The sequence below is a fragment of the Castanea sativa genome, chromosome 12 (assembly GCF_040712315.1).
Source record: "Castanea sativa cultivar Marrone di Chiusa Pesio chromosome 12, ASM4071231v1".
Classification (NCBI taxonomy): domain Eukaryota; kingdom Viridiplantae; phylum Streptophyta; class Magnoliopsida; order Fagales; family Fagaceae; genus Castanea; species Castanea sativa.
Genome location: NC_134024.1, coordinates 30,104,847 through 30,119,536, shown reverse-complemented (window position 1 = coordinate 30,119,536; position 14,690 = coordinate 30,104,847). Strand labels below are relative to the sequence as shown.

The window sequence follows — 14,690 nt, the reverse complement described above, 5'->3', positions numbered from 1 at the left end:
GATGCCGATTCTGGTGGTCGGAAGTCCTGTGAGGTCACCGAGGGCTTGACCTCAGGCCGAGATTGGTGGTTCGAGCTCCTCGGTGCCTCCGATGGGCCTGGGTTGTTGCTACAGGAGGTGGGTGGTACCGGGTCTCAGGTGGTTTCATCGGTAGGAGTGTCGGGGTGTACGACAAAAGGGTTTTGGATAAGGTGGAGATTATGGTTGGTATATTCTCAGTGTCGATAAAGTGGAAAGGGGTGGGGGATGGGTTTATTTGGGCTTGCTTAGGCGTTTATGGCCCAAATGAGAATATTGAGAGGGGTCTCATGTGGGATGAGTTAGTGGGAGTTTAGCAGTGTTGGAGGATTCCGTGGTGTTGCTTTGGGGACTTTAATATAGTTCGCTTTCCTAGCGAGCGTAGGGGCGAGACCTGTTTGACCACGGCTATGGAAATATTTTCTGAATTTGTTGAGGACCTTAACTTTGTTGATTTGCCTTTGGAAGGAGGTTGCTTTACTTGGTCCAGTGGTTTTGTTCAACCTATGATGTCTAGGATTGACAGAGCTTTGGTTACCCCAGATTGGGAGGATCATTTCCCAGATGTTACTCAAAGGATTTTACCCCGTACTGTCTCAGACCACAATCCAATTCTCTTGGAGGCAGGGGGAATGGCAAGGGGGAAAAGTCCATTCAGATTTGAAAATATGTGGTTGAAGTCGGAGGGATTTGTGGATAGAGTTCAAACCTGGTGGAATCGACATTCCTTTGTAGGTACTCCTAGTTTTGTGCTTGTTAAAAAATTAAAGGCTCTGAAACAGGATATTGTGCAATGGAATCGTCGAGAGTTTGGTAATGTAGCGCGTCATAAGAAGCAATTACTGGAGGAGTTGATAACTTTAGACGCTAAGGAGGGGGATTTTGGTCTCTCCGATGGGGAGAAAGTTCATAGGGCTGGTTTGCGGTCCTAGGTGAAGCATCTTCTATCCTTAGAAGAAATTTCCTGGAGACAAAAATCTAGGATGTTATGTATCAAGGAAGGGGATAATAACACCAAGTTCTTTCACAAAATGGCTAACTCCCATAGAAGGTCTAATCATCTAAGGAACTTGGAGGTGGATGGGGTGGTTTTTGAGGAGGCCTCCGAGGTAACGTATCAAGTTGTACAATTTTATAAAAATTTGTACAAGGAGACTGAGGAGTGGAGGCCTTTGGTGGAGGGTTTGAATTTTGATCGTATTGGGAATATGGAGAGGGTTTGGCTTGAAAGGAAGTTTGAGAGAGAGGAGATTCTTCAAGTTGTTAGGGATTTGGAAGGGGACAAAGCTCCAGGTCCGGATGGGTTTACTATGGCGTTCTATCATCATTGTTGGAAGGTAGTGGAGAAAGATGTCCTAGCGGTCTTTGAAGAGTTTTTCCATCATTGCAAGTTTGAAAAATCCCTTAATGCGACCTTCATTGCTTTAATTCCTAAAAAGAATGATGCCTCCAATATTAGAGATTTTCGACCTATAAGTTTGGTGGGGAGTGTGTATAAAATCTTGGCTAAGGTCTTGGCAAATCGCTTGAGAGTGGTTTTAGATCAGTTGATTTCTGAGAATCAGAATAGCTTTGTGGGTGGGAGACAAATCCTTGACTCGGTTCTCATTGCGAATGAGTGTGTGGATAGTCGTGGGAAGAGCAGGGTTCCTGGAGTCATTTGTAAGCTCGATATGAAGAAAGCTTACGATCATGTGAATTGGGAGGCATTGTTGTATCTGTTGAATAGGATGGGTTTTGGAGTGAAGTGGTGCAAGTGGATTCGTTCTTGTATATCCACAGTTCAGTTCTCTGTTTTGATTAATGGGTCTCCAGTTGATTTCTTTGGCAGCTCAAGAGGTTTAAGACAAGGAGATCCGCTATCTCCTATGCTGTTTTTGATCTTGATGGAGGTGTTTAGTAGGATGTTGAGAGGAATGGAGGGAGCTGGATTGATTCGTGGTTTTAATCTAGGGGGTAGGAGGGATGGTGGGGAACGTGTTTCACATCTATTATTTGCAGATGATACTATCCTCTTTTGTGATGCAGATGTGGAGCAAATTCTTCATATTCAGTTGTTGCTCCTCAGTTTTCAGGCGGTAACAGGTTTGAAGGTCAATGTGCATAAGAGCGAAATGGTTCCTATAGGGGAGGTTGGTGATGTGCATGCTCTGGCTGATATTTTGGGCTGCAGAGTTGGATCTTTACCTATGTTGTACCTTGGCATGCCGCTGGGGGCTTCTCACAACTCCCCTTCAATTTGGAATACAATTTTGGAAAATTTTAAGCGGAAATTATCTGGGTGGAAAAAGTTGTACCTGTCTAAGGGGGGTCAATTGATGTTACTCAAGAGTACGCTTTCTAGTCTTCCGACTTACTTTCTATCGTTATTCACAATTCCTACTCATGTGGCTAATAAAATTGAAAAGTTGCAAAGAGATTTCCTATGGGGAGATAGCAAGATTCATTTGGTAGGATGGGATAAAGTTTGTGTGCCTATAGCCAATGGTGGCTTAGGGATAAGGAAACTCACTTCCTTTAATAAGGCTTTATTGGGGAAATGATTGTGGTGGTTTGGAAAGGAAGAGGGTCGATTATGGAGGCGGGTAGTAGCCTCAAAATATGGGGAAGACTGGGGGGGATGGACCTCAAAGCTGGGTAGGGGAGCTCATGGGTGTGGTTTGTGGAGAAGTATTCACATGGGTTGGGAGGATTTCAGCAAAAATTGTCAATTTGTGGTTGGGTTGGGGAATAGGGTGAGGTTTTGGCAGGATGGGTGGTATGGGGATCAACCTTTTCAATTGGCTTTTCCAAGGCTGTATGGCATAGCCATTGATAAGGAGGCTTCTGTTGAAGCTTCTCTGCATAGGCAGGGGGCGGAGGATAGAAGATCTTGGAATGTTCGTTTTAGCAGATTTTTTAATGATTGGGAGATGGATGAAGGGCTGCAGTTTCTTCGTATTTTGGGTGCTATAACCCTCCTATGGATGTTGGAGACCGGATGAGATGGAAATTGAAGCCTAATGGGGCTTTTGACATCCGGTTGTACTATTACAAATTAAGAAACTCCCCTTCAACTATCTTTCCTTGGAAAACTATTTGGAGAGTAAAGGCCCCTAGGCGAGTTTCTTTTTTTGTTTGGTGTGTAGCTTGGAATAAGATCCTAACGGGAGACAATCTGAGATTGAGGAGATTGAATTTTGTGGATTGGTGCATTATGTGCCGTCATTGTGGAGAGACGGTAGATCACTTACTTCTTCATTGTGAGGTGGCCTGTCGGTTATGGAGCTTTGTTTTCGTAACTTTCGGCCTGGCTTGGGTTATGCCTAGATCGATTCCAGACTTGCTTTTTGGATGGTGGAATTGGTTGGGGAAGCATTCGTCTCAGATCTGGAATTTAGTCCCGTTGTGCATCCTATGGTGTATTTGGAAGGAGCGGAATCGGAGGACTTTTGAGGATTTGGATAGCTCTAGTGATCAGCTGCTTGCTTCTTTTAGTGGAACTCTTTTTGATTGGTCTCGGGCGTGGGGACTCACGTCTAGTGATTCCCTCCCTTTTTTCTCTGCTCCCTTTTCCTTTTGTAATTTCTTTGTTGTTTGGTTTTCTCTGTTGTTTCTCTTTGTTTTTTTCTTCTTGTATTTTCTGGGTTGCTCTGTGTTTTTCAGGCATAGAGTAGCCTTTCGTATATATATCATTCTTACTTATCAAAAAAAAAAATAAAGCACAAACCAGTTGGGGTTGAATTCTTGGTCTGCTTTTCTTTTTGGAGACTTATACTTTGTTTGATTGGACTTACATAGGTTAGAATATTAGATACATCTTGAGTGTTGAGTGTGATCTATAAAGAATACAAAATAATGTTAATGTCAACCGCCAAAATACGTTATGGATTTTGATGTGAACATCTTATCATAAGATAGCGATTCAAAACAATGTATAATTGTATCTCTCTCATTTGTTTCTTTTGTTGCTATAATTGCATCTCTCTCTCTCTCTCTCTCTCCTGTGTCTCTCTTTGTCTTTTGTTGTTATAATATATGTTTCTTTTTTTTTTGCTGTTAAATTCTGAAATTTTGTTGTTATCTTTTCTGATGCACATTTTGATATATGACTATGAATGACCTTTACAATTCTATTTTGTTGCCACTTTCATCTGTATATTAGACTATAGAATACTTACTCAAAGTCAACTTACTTAAACTTGTGCATTGTAGTCTTCTTTGCCATAGGTGGTATGTTTTCATTTTGCAGTTTGCCCCAGAACGTAGAACCTATCTTCACTGTCCTCCAAGGAATCATTCCTAGAGGATTCAGGGTTGAAGCATTGGTAAAATTTATTCTTGAACAGGTGATTTATCAGTACACTTTCTTACTGATATGGAAAAACAAAAACTGTTTCTGTCAAATTCAGATTCAAAACCTTTTATATTGGTCTCATGTTTCTTACCAATTGTCAATTTTTGCTAATGAAACTTTTTGTTCATAGATTTGATATTGTGGGTGTGCTAAACCCTAACATGTTTCCTGAGCAGGAGTTTGTGCTATGTTGACTGCAACAATAAACAAACTCTTCCATTCTATTGATTTCTCTTTTTGCTTATGAGTCTTCTAAAACACTTTGTCCAAGATGATACTATTCAGTATTTTTTTTTTCAATTTTTTTATTTTTTTTTATTTTTTCATTTTTAAAGATTTTGGTTGCTTGGCTGCTTTTTAAGGCATTTGTTGTAGCAAAATTGACTTCTCTAAATCAATCTGGTATCCTACTTGGGAAACAAAGTTTGGGGACCTAAGGCATTAAGCTCTCTTTATCTCCGTATTTCATTATTCTTATCTTAAAATTTGAAGATATAAGTATTGGATTAAGATATTTATGAGTGAGGAAAACAAATTTTTTGAGTGACATCAAACTCTTCTTTGGTTTTCTCATGGTCTGTTTGGATTGAGAGGGAGGGAGGGAGGGGGAGTAGAGTAGAGTAGATTATGCCCAAAATTAGTCTATTTTTAGCTAACTCTACTCTACTCTACTCCACTTCTCCTTCCCTCCTCAATCCAAACAAGCTTTCAATTATTTCATATTGGTAGTTTTCCCATTATTGTGACTTAAAAAGTTTTTAATATTGATTATTGTTGTTTATCATAACCTTTTTGCCATTGTGTTTTAGATTATACTTTTGATCTTTATTCTCCTGTACCTACTTGCCTGACTTTTATCTTTCTTCAAAGAATTTTTTCTAAATTAATAATTCGGTTTTTTTTTTTAGCTTGGATTTTGTGCTTCCCAGGCTGCATTATTAGAGTTTATTTAATTCTAGGGGTGCTGCATTTGCTAGCGGTGGACCTAAGGTTGATTTGGTTTTTTTGCTTCTGAATGAAACATGCTTTTAAGTAGTATTATGTAATTTAATGTTGCCTTGAACTGTGTAGTTATAATTCTGTATTTTCCAGTTTGCTCATGCGGGAAGTCAATGCCATTGCCACCAAGGGTGTGAGGTTCCTACAACTTGTCTTCTTGTCTTGTTCTTGTTAATTTTTTTGACTTTAAGGGGAACTGATCATCCACCATATCCAATTTGGTTTGCGACTTATTGTTTTTATGCAGGAAGCAGGTTTTATATATATATATTTTAGGTGCTTTGCAGGTTAAGCAGTGGAGTCTGATTTGGCAGTAGGCTTTCCTTTCCTCCCTTTTTATTTTATTTCCCGCTACAATGATAAGAGTTTGAAGGATGGTTTTTTCTTGTTTAATTCTTTCTAACACTTGGATCTGTGACTGGCTTTCTTATGAGGATTATAATTCCAGTCTCACTAAGTGAGAGTTTTAAATTGATATTGCAATTCTTTTTCCTTTTTCTTGATGGCTTATTTAATTTTTGGTCATTCTACATTTGCAACCTTAATAATGAATCCACAGGCAAATCCGGCAATGCCTTTTATTGGATCGGAGCAAGAATATAACTATGTGTGACCTGAATATGGTTGTAGAGGGAAAACAATACAGGTTTTGCTTTCTCTTCTCCTAGATTTGTTGAACTTTTTGGGAATTACATGGAAATAATATTATATTTCTGGATTTGTTTCATAATATGTGAACTTGGATTGTTGTTGATTGATATCGTTTTCATCAAATATTTGGCAATAGAAGACTAGGGCTTTTATAGTTAGAATAATTTATCTATTTAATTGTTGGTTTATATTGAAATATTGTAGTTTTTTAATTAGTTGTTTTGCTTTCTTAGTGCATGACAATAATATATTCCTCATATGTCTTACAGGATTTATTTTTAATATTTTTTGGTCCTTAGTCTCTGGCAATCATAAGAACTATACAATTTTGGCTTCTCTTAATTTTTTAATTCATGGACCTGTAATTGCTTTTCTCAGGCTTTGTTTTTTTGGACTGCTATAAATTCTGTCCCAGCTTGTGAGGATATTCCCTTGTAATACTTGTTCTTCTGTATTTTGTTGTTCAATTTGAATGTGATAATGCCTCTTATTGTTGATGACAAAGTTTGTGGCCTTGAGATGGTTACCGAGGGTAAATAATACAGATTTTTGCTTTATCTTGTCTTCATGCCTTAAAAATAGCTGTTCTCTAAATACAAGAGAAGTTTTTTTTTATAAATTTTTTTAATTTTTTTATAATCATTTTGCTACCCCTAAATTAAATTGTTTAATATGTTTAGGTATGGTATGTCTACTTTGGATGGATTTTTATGAGGACCTAAGGTAATAATCTCTCTTTATCAATTGATTGCACTATTCTCTTTGTAATAGCTGAATGATAATGTTTATGCCTGTGTGTTTTTTTAGTTCGTTGGCCTGCAGCTTCATTTTGTTAATTGAAGTCTTGCTATTTGTTGTCTATTTCATCATTGATGTAATTTTTGTCAGCTTGCAACTAGAGGTTTTTTATATCTTGCTATTTTTGGTGGTTAGAATGATTGAAGCTTGATGTGTTTACATATGGGAAAATTGTGATTTACAATCTTGATGTATCTACAGTAGGGGAAATTTTGATTTAGTTTACAACATAGTGCATAGAAGTATTGAATTTTTACATGAGGACCTATGGCAATAGTCTCTTTTTATCAATTTATTTCATCATTCTCTCCCTAACGTGTGAAGATTAATGTTTCTGCTCAAGTGTTTCTTTAGTTTGTGCTAAACACCGGAGTTTCATTATGTCCTGCTATTTATTGCTAGCTCAATGGCTTTGATCATGATGTGTCTACAGGAGGAAAATTATGATTTACTTTTGCAACAAGAGTGAGTAGAAGTCTTTTGATTATCATTCTCTTTTGATTTCATGTTTTTTACCCTTGAACATGATCTTGCCCCTTGTTCAGTTTATTTTATGGACTTTGTTTCTTCGCAGATTTTTTAAGGCATTTATGTTGGATTGATGTCTGATTTTCTAGATCAATTTGCTCCTCTTTATTAGGAGGACAAATATGTATACTATCTCTTCCCGCTGTGTTGTCTGGCTGGTTATTATGTGTTCCAAGTATTTAGAATTCGATTTGGAAATGAAAATTGCTGCTTGCATTGTGTGTATTTTAAATTGCATTTGTTTGGCTTAAATAAACTCCAGCACTGCTCAGCATGATTGTCCTGGTTCCTTTTTCTGTTGCCAACAACTTGCACTCGTGAAAACTTTAGAACTTAAGATCATCTTTGTTGCACCTATTATGTCTGTTGGAGCTTTGGTCTATATTGTGAAAAATAAATAATATAAAATTGTGATTCATTATTGGGCAATCATACAGCTTAAGCATCTGCATTATTTAGACATGGCTGCTCTTTAAATTCCAGAACAGTATAGATTCTGGTGATGGAATCTGATAACTCAATAGAGCATGACCTCACTGTCTCCCTACATTAACACCTCCTTTTGGATGCTGAAGGTACTATGGCCTTGTTTGGCACTTGTGTTTTCTTTATTTATTTATTTATTTACTTCTGGTATTTTGTTTATTGTTCTTTTCTTTTGGTGGGAATTTCCAGATTATGGGGATATCCAATTTGGAGTCTCATGGAAAGTGATGCTGTAATGTTGTTGGATTGATCTTACTTAAGTACCATGTGTCCTATGAGATTGCCTTATAGAGACAAACATTATCCAAAAATGGTGTAAGTTTGATTAAAGTGGTGGGAACTAATACTATCTATGTTCCCATGGATAAATTTCTTGCTTTGGTTTACAATTTATGCTCGTTTGCATTGAATAGTTCACTTACCCTATCAGTCTGATAAAGGATTAATTTGGTGTTCCTTTTTCTATTTTGAGAGGCCTTTTAGGTTCTATTGTATTAATTGATAGTAATGTTTTTGGTGATTAGATCCTTTGATGTATTTTGTGTTCATGTGAAAGATATTTCTTTTGTTTGAATTCTTTTTATATGTTTTATGCAGCTATGTTTGAGCTCCTTCTTTCATGCTTTCTTTAATAATTCATTTTTTTAAATGCAGTATATGACTATATGTAATTATTCTAAAATTTTTATGTTGTAGTTTTGCTAATGAATGGATCACGGACATTTGGTTTGAAAAGTTGAGAATTCGTTGGACAGTATTTTTCTACATTTCAAAACTGTTTGTTGTCAAGAAAAATTTACTCCTGAAATTTTGGATCAGGAATGAACAACCTGGTTCTTCTTATTTTTTGTAGAATTCTTAAATTGAGGCTTCTTTCTTGGCTAAGCCTGATGTGATAGTAGTTATGCTTTGATTCTTGGTGTCGTGTACTATATTGGTTATTTATGATTCTTGCAATCTGTTTTTATGAAAGTAACACATATCTTTCATTGATCCCCAGGTCCATTAAAGGTACAATTTTCTGGTTAGTCTTTTGAAAGATGGCTTTGGTGAAGTGGGAATAGGTCTTGCATAGTTGCGCTTTGGTTAGTTTTAGTACTGATCAAGAGATTTTTCCTTGCCCATTTGTGTTACAAAATCTTTTGTTAGTGTTCTTTTTGTTGTCTTTAACCTCATGTGGTTATGCTTTCTGAGGCACCACTATGTGCAATATTCTTTAAAGTTCGTGACTTTATTTTGCCGTATTTTTCTCTTTCCTTATACAATTGGATTATCTTTTTTCTTGTAGGGACACAACACAGAAGTTTTTTTGGGTGCTTACTATATTAGCCACCTTACTCTGTACCTCGCATAAATTTTCTTTTGGTGCTTGGCAGCTTAAGGCTTGTAGCTGTTGTCAGCTTAAGTGATGGATTTTAGTTTGGTGATAAACAATCTTTTCTTTTCCCCCTTGTTTTCTTTATTCTATCCTTCAATCATATGAATTATAAGGATATTTTCCCTTTTGTTTTCTAATATTGGGTGATGTATGCTTTTTTTAGGATTTGGTTTCCTCGAGGATTATAAATTTCAGTCTCACTCAACGAGGGTTTGAAAGTTCCATTGAAATTCTTGTCCATTTGTCCTGCTTTCTTGTTTTCTTATAGTCATTCTATTTTGGCAAGCTTATATCTAATTCGTATGTGGTAATGCCTTTTGTTAGTGTGGGTAGTTCCTGTGGTGATTTGCATGAGTTGGGCTTTGAATTTGCATCATAGTGTCATTGGCAGCCAATATAAGAAAAGATCTGCATGCCTTAAAAATAACTTTTTTCTAAATACTGGAGAATTTTAGGTCTATGCTTCCTTATATCTACTTTATGGGATAGTTGGTTATGTTTCAAAGTTGCGTAGTTTTCTTTTGTATTGTTGGATCTTGCTCTGGGATGGGAGGGTTTTTATGATTTTGTTACCCCTAAATTAACCTGTTTAATATTTGTAGGTATGGTTAGTCTTCTTTGGATGGAGTTTGATGAGGACTAAGGCAATAATCTCTCTTTGTCAATAGATTTCACTATTCTCTTCTATTTTGGTTTGATTTTTTGGCTCACTCACAAACCAAGTAATATTTCTCTCTCTCTCTCTCTCTCCCTCTAAATTTCCATTTCCATTTATGTTTTGATTGACCTCTTACCAAAATGTCTGCTTCTTTTCTTTCTGTAGTGGCTTTAGTGGTTGGAAAGGGCGAATTCCCCATCATTCTATCTGCAATGATTAGGTATTCACCCAAATTCTTCTTCAATTTTATACTTTGTCAGGTTGCTAATAGAGTTCATAAATTAAAATATAAAAAAGGGGGAGCATTATTTGATATCATCTCATGCTATTAGTGTTCGTTCTAAATGATTGTATCTGAGATTGTGCTTGTACTTTAATCAAGAAATTTTAAAGGGAAAGCATTATTTGATATGATCTCAATTTGTCTGTTCTTGCTATGAGTTTTAAGCAAGAAATTTTATTCTTTTTTGGATAATTTTTGGACCACAATATCACTGATCTATGGGTCTTTAACAAATTCCATGAACCCGGGGAGAGCAACACACTGTTAGGAATAACATAGGAAAGAACAAGAAAGTTTTATTTTTTATTTTAGAATAATTGCTGGACTACATTATCACTGATCTATGGGACTTAGACCAGTTTCATGAACCCAGGAGGAGTAACACCCTATTAGGAGTAACGTAGAAAATGGCATGCAAAGTAGCAACCATTTTTACAGGAGAGTGAATTTATAAATTATTGTTTCCTTGCCAGCATAGAAGCTTCGTAGTTTGCTCAAACCATGATTACTCCTTCTGGGAATGTGCAAAAATACATTGAAAAACTTTAGGTATGTTTCTTCCAAAGAAATTTTTTAAAGGCATTTCTTCAACATTTATCTGGTTTTTCATTAGAATGAAGATAAGTTTGTTATTTCTGTAGGACTTTATGGCTCTGCTTGGATATGTAGAGCTGAATAAATTCCAAATGTTTCATCTGCTTAGCTTGGAGTACTAGGCACATAGTTGCTGAAACTTTGAATTGGTAATTCTTGGTGATAATATATATGCTTGCCGAATAGAAAAATTAGAAGATAATAATATATACATGTTTGTTGAGATTCCTTGTGCTGTGAAGCTGAAGCTCTCTTATCTTTCCAAAGACCACCAATCACATAGTCAATAGGTAAGTTTTTGTAATCTTTTGTTGGTCATTTTCCCTTTGATTCATTCCTTTAATTAAGTTTTCTCTCGAGCAACTTATTCTGATTTTTTTGTCCTGTTTATTCATAGAAAAAAACTTGTTATGGGGTCCAATCTTTTAGGCCTGAGTTTCATTATTTCCTGCTATTCATTGCTAGTTCCAAGACTTTGACACGATTTGTCTATAGGAGGAAAAATTATGATTTACTTTTGCAGCAGGATTGTGTAGAAGTCGTTTGATTATCATTCTCTTTTGATTTCATGTTTTTGATCCTTGAACGTGATCTTGTCCCTTGTTCAATTTATTTTATGGACTTCATTTCTTTGCCCATTTTGTAAGGAATATATGTTGGATTAATGTGCTTGTAATTAACTTGTGTCCGTGGATTTTAATCATAACTATAATCTTGAATTGTTGCTGATTGTTTTGTAGCCATCAAAAGTGAGCAGAAATTGTTGAACCTAGTCCGTTGTTAATCTCTGCTTCAATCATAAGAATTATGGGGATAATTTTTTTCTTGTTTAATTTCTTTCTAATACTTGGGCAAGTCATTGCTTTTCTTAGATGTTGATTTTATAGAGGTTTTGAAACTTCCATTGCATTTCAGTGTGGTAATGCATCTTAATGATGTCAGGTAGGTTGATTAATAGAGATTGTGTCGTACATATGGCTGTCGTGGGAAAGTAATTCTGATTTTTTTTTTCCTGTAGTGATGGGCATGAGCAGTGCTTTTTGGAATTAACTCATCTCTTTGGATTTGCATTATGATTTGTAATCTTGAATTGTTGCTGATTTGATTTTATAGTCATTTAAAATGAGAAGATACTGTCAACATACTGCCTAGTCCATTGTTAGTCCGAAGGTTTTGCTATTTTGGACTCAAATTCACTAAACAACAATTTCTTCTTTATAGGCTGCCAATATTTAATTTGTAAATTTGTGAGGGTGATGTTTTGCTATGTTGGTTTCTACTGAAATATTGTAATTTTCTTATTAGTTGTTTTGCTTTCTTAGTGCATGACAAAAATCTATTCCTCATATGTATACAGGATTTTTTTTTTGGTCCTTAAGTCTTTTGCAATCATAAGAACTATGCAATTTTTGGCTTGTCTTAATTTTCTAATTCATGGACCTATAACTGCTTTCATCAGGCTTTGATTTTTTGGACTGCTATTAATTCTGTCTCACCTAGTGAGGGTTTAAATTTCCCTTGCAATTCTTGTTGCTTCGTATGGAAAAATTCTTCTATTCGATATGCAACTTTTGCAATTGTAGGTGCTTGTGAAAATATCTAACTGGGAATTTTTTTTGGTGCTTGGCAGCTTAAGGCTTGTTGTTGTTGTTGGCTTCTTAAGTGATGGAGTTTAGTTTGGCGATAAGCAATCTTTTCTTTCCTCCTTGTTTTCTTCATTCTTTCCTTCAATCATATGAATTATGAGGTTATTTTCCCTATTGTTTTCTAATATTGGGCAATATATGGTTTTTTTAGGATTTGGTTTCCTTGAGGATTATAAATTTCAGTCTCACTCAACGAGGGTTTGGAATTTCCATTGAAATTCTTGTCCATTTGACTTTAGTCATTCTATTTTGGCAAGCTTATATCTAATTCGTATGTGGCAATGCCTTCTTTTAGTGTGGGTAGTTCTTGTGGTGATTTTTACACGAGTTGTGCTTTGAATTTGCATCATAGTCAATGATGATTTATATTCATTGGCAGCCAATATAAGATAAGATCTGCATGCCTTAAAAATAACTGTTTTCTAAATACAAGAGAAGTTTAGGTCTATGCTTCCTTATACCTACTCTATAGGTTAATAGGTTGGGTTTCAAAGTAACGTAGTTTTCTTTTCTATTGTTGGATCATGCTCTAGGATGGGAGGGTTTTCATGATTTTGTCACCCCTAAGTTAATCTATTTGATATGTGTAGGTATGGTATGTCTACTTGGGATGGGGTTTGACGAGGACCTAAGACAATAATATTTCTTTATCAATTGATTTCACTATTCTCTTCATAATAGTCGAATGTTAATGTTTCTGCTTGTGTGTTTCTTTAGTTCGTCAACATGCAGCTTCATTTTGTTAATTGAAGTCTTGCTATTTGTTGTCTATTTCATCATCGATGCCATTTTTGTCAGCCTGCAACTTGAGGTTTATTATATCTTGCTATTTGTTGGTATTTAGAATGATTGAATCTTGATGTTTCTGCAGGTGGGGAAATTGTGATTTACAATCTTGATGTTGCTACGGTAGGGGAAATGGTGATTTAGTTTACAATAGAGTGCATAGAAGTCTTGAATTTTTATATGAGGTCCTAAGGCGATATTCTCTTTCTATCAATATATTTCATCATTTTCTTCCTAACATGTGAAGATTAATGTTTCTGCTTGAATGTTTCTTTAGTTTGTGCGAAACACTGGAGTTTCTTGGTATTTATTACTAGTTCAAAGACTTTGACCATGATGTGTCTAGCAGGAGGAAAAATTATGATTTACTTTAGCAGTATGAGTGTGTAGAAGTCTTTTGATTATCATTCTCTTTTGATTTCATTTTTTTTTACCCTTGAACATGAGCTCGTCCCTTGTTCAATTTATTTTATGGACTTTGTTTCTTTGCAGATTTTTTAAGGCATGTATGTTGGATTGATGTCCGCTTTTCTAGATCAATTTGATCCTCTTTATTTGGAGCACACGTATGTATACTGTCTCTTCCCTTACTGTTGTATTTGGATCACAAGTATGTATACTGTCTCTTCCCTTACTGTTGTTTGGCAGGTTATTATGTGTTCAGAGTATTTGAAATTCAAATTGTAAATGAAATATGCTGCATTGTGTGTATTTTAGATTGCATTTGTTCTGTTTTAATAAATTCTAGCACTGCTCATCATGATTGTCCTTGTTCCTTTTTCTATTGCAGTCAACTTGCACTCATCACAACTTTAGAACTTAGGATCATCTTTGTTGCACCTATTATGTCTGTTGGAGCTTTGGTCTATATTGTGAAAAATTAATAATAAATTTTGATTCATTATTGGGCAATCATGTAGGTTAAACATTTGCATTCTTTAACATGGCTTCTCTTTATATTCCAGAACAAAACAAGTTTATGCTTCCTTGTGTGTTCTGTATAGGTTTCAAAGTTATAACTTCCATGGATGTGGTTTGTATAGTCGGACTGTGAGGGGGTGATATTTTGGGGCTTATGGCTTTGTTGCCCCAATTCTTGTGTATAAAAATTTTCGTGTTGTTTATCAACTTGGATGGCAAAGTTTGATGGGGGACCTCAGGTAATAAGCTCCCTTTATGTCTTGATTTCATTATTCTTTTTCTATAATTTGATGTTTTAAGCATTGGGGTAAGATATGTATGTTTTAGAAAAACAATTTGTAGGACTGACATTGGGTTGAGAACATGCTTCTATTGCCGATGTGTTTTAGTTTTTCCTTTTGATCCTAGTACTCCCTTTCCCCGTCAGCTGTGTGCTAGCACTGGAGCTCGAGTGTTAAATGCTCTAATTTTGTCACCGACATCGAGTCTCATTGGCTTGAGATGCTAGTTTGCAAAATAGTTTTAAAAACATGACAACTAACGTAATTGTTTGAAAGTTGATGCTAAATGCCAAAAAACACCCTTGCTTGTCTGTGTTGTGAGGTTTA

The 14,690-nt window shown here is 35.7% G+C and overlaps 1 protein-coding gene and 2 long non-coding RNA genes across 3 annotated transcripts; all 3 read left to right on the top strand.

Annotated features, from left to right (window-relative positions):
• The first annotated feature begins 428 nt into the window (after positions 1-428).
• LOC142620503 (uncharacterized) lies at positions 429-950 on the top strand. The gene has a single exon (XM_075793866.1). The coding sequence runs from the start codon at positions 429-431 to the stop codon at positions 948-950; it is 522 nt and encodes a 173-aa protein (XP_075649981.1).
• Positions 951-8,003: 7,053 nt separating this feature from the next.
• LOC142618693 (uncharacterized) lies at positions 8,004-9,233 on the top strand. Its single transcript, XR_012841331.1, has 3 exons — positions 8,004-8,131; positions 8,817-8,901; positions 9,105-9,233. It is a non-coding gene; the product is annotated as an uncharacterized LOC142618693 (long non-coding RNA).
• On the top strand, positions 9,234-10,666 carry LOC142618692 (uncharacterized). Its single transcript, XR_012841330.1, has 3 exons — positions 9,234-9,916; positions 10,018-10,072; positions 10,609-10,666. It is a non-coding gene; the product is annotated as an uncharacterized LOC142618692 (long non-coding RNA).
• The last annotated feature ends 4,024 nt before the right edge of the window (positions 10,667-14,690 follow it).

Coding starts and splice junctions, on each gene's coding strand:
- LOC142620503 (XM_075793866.1), top strand. CDS start 429: ATGGAAATATTTTCTGAATTTGTTGAGGACCTTAACTTTGTTGATTTG.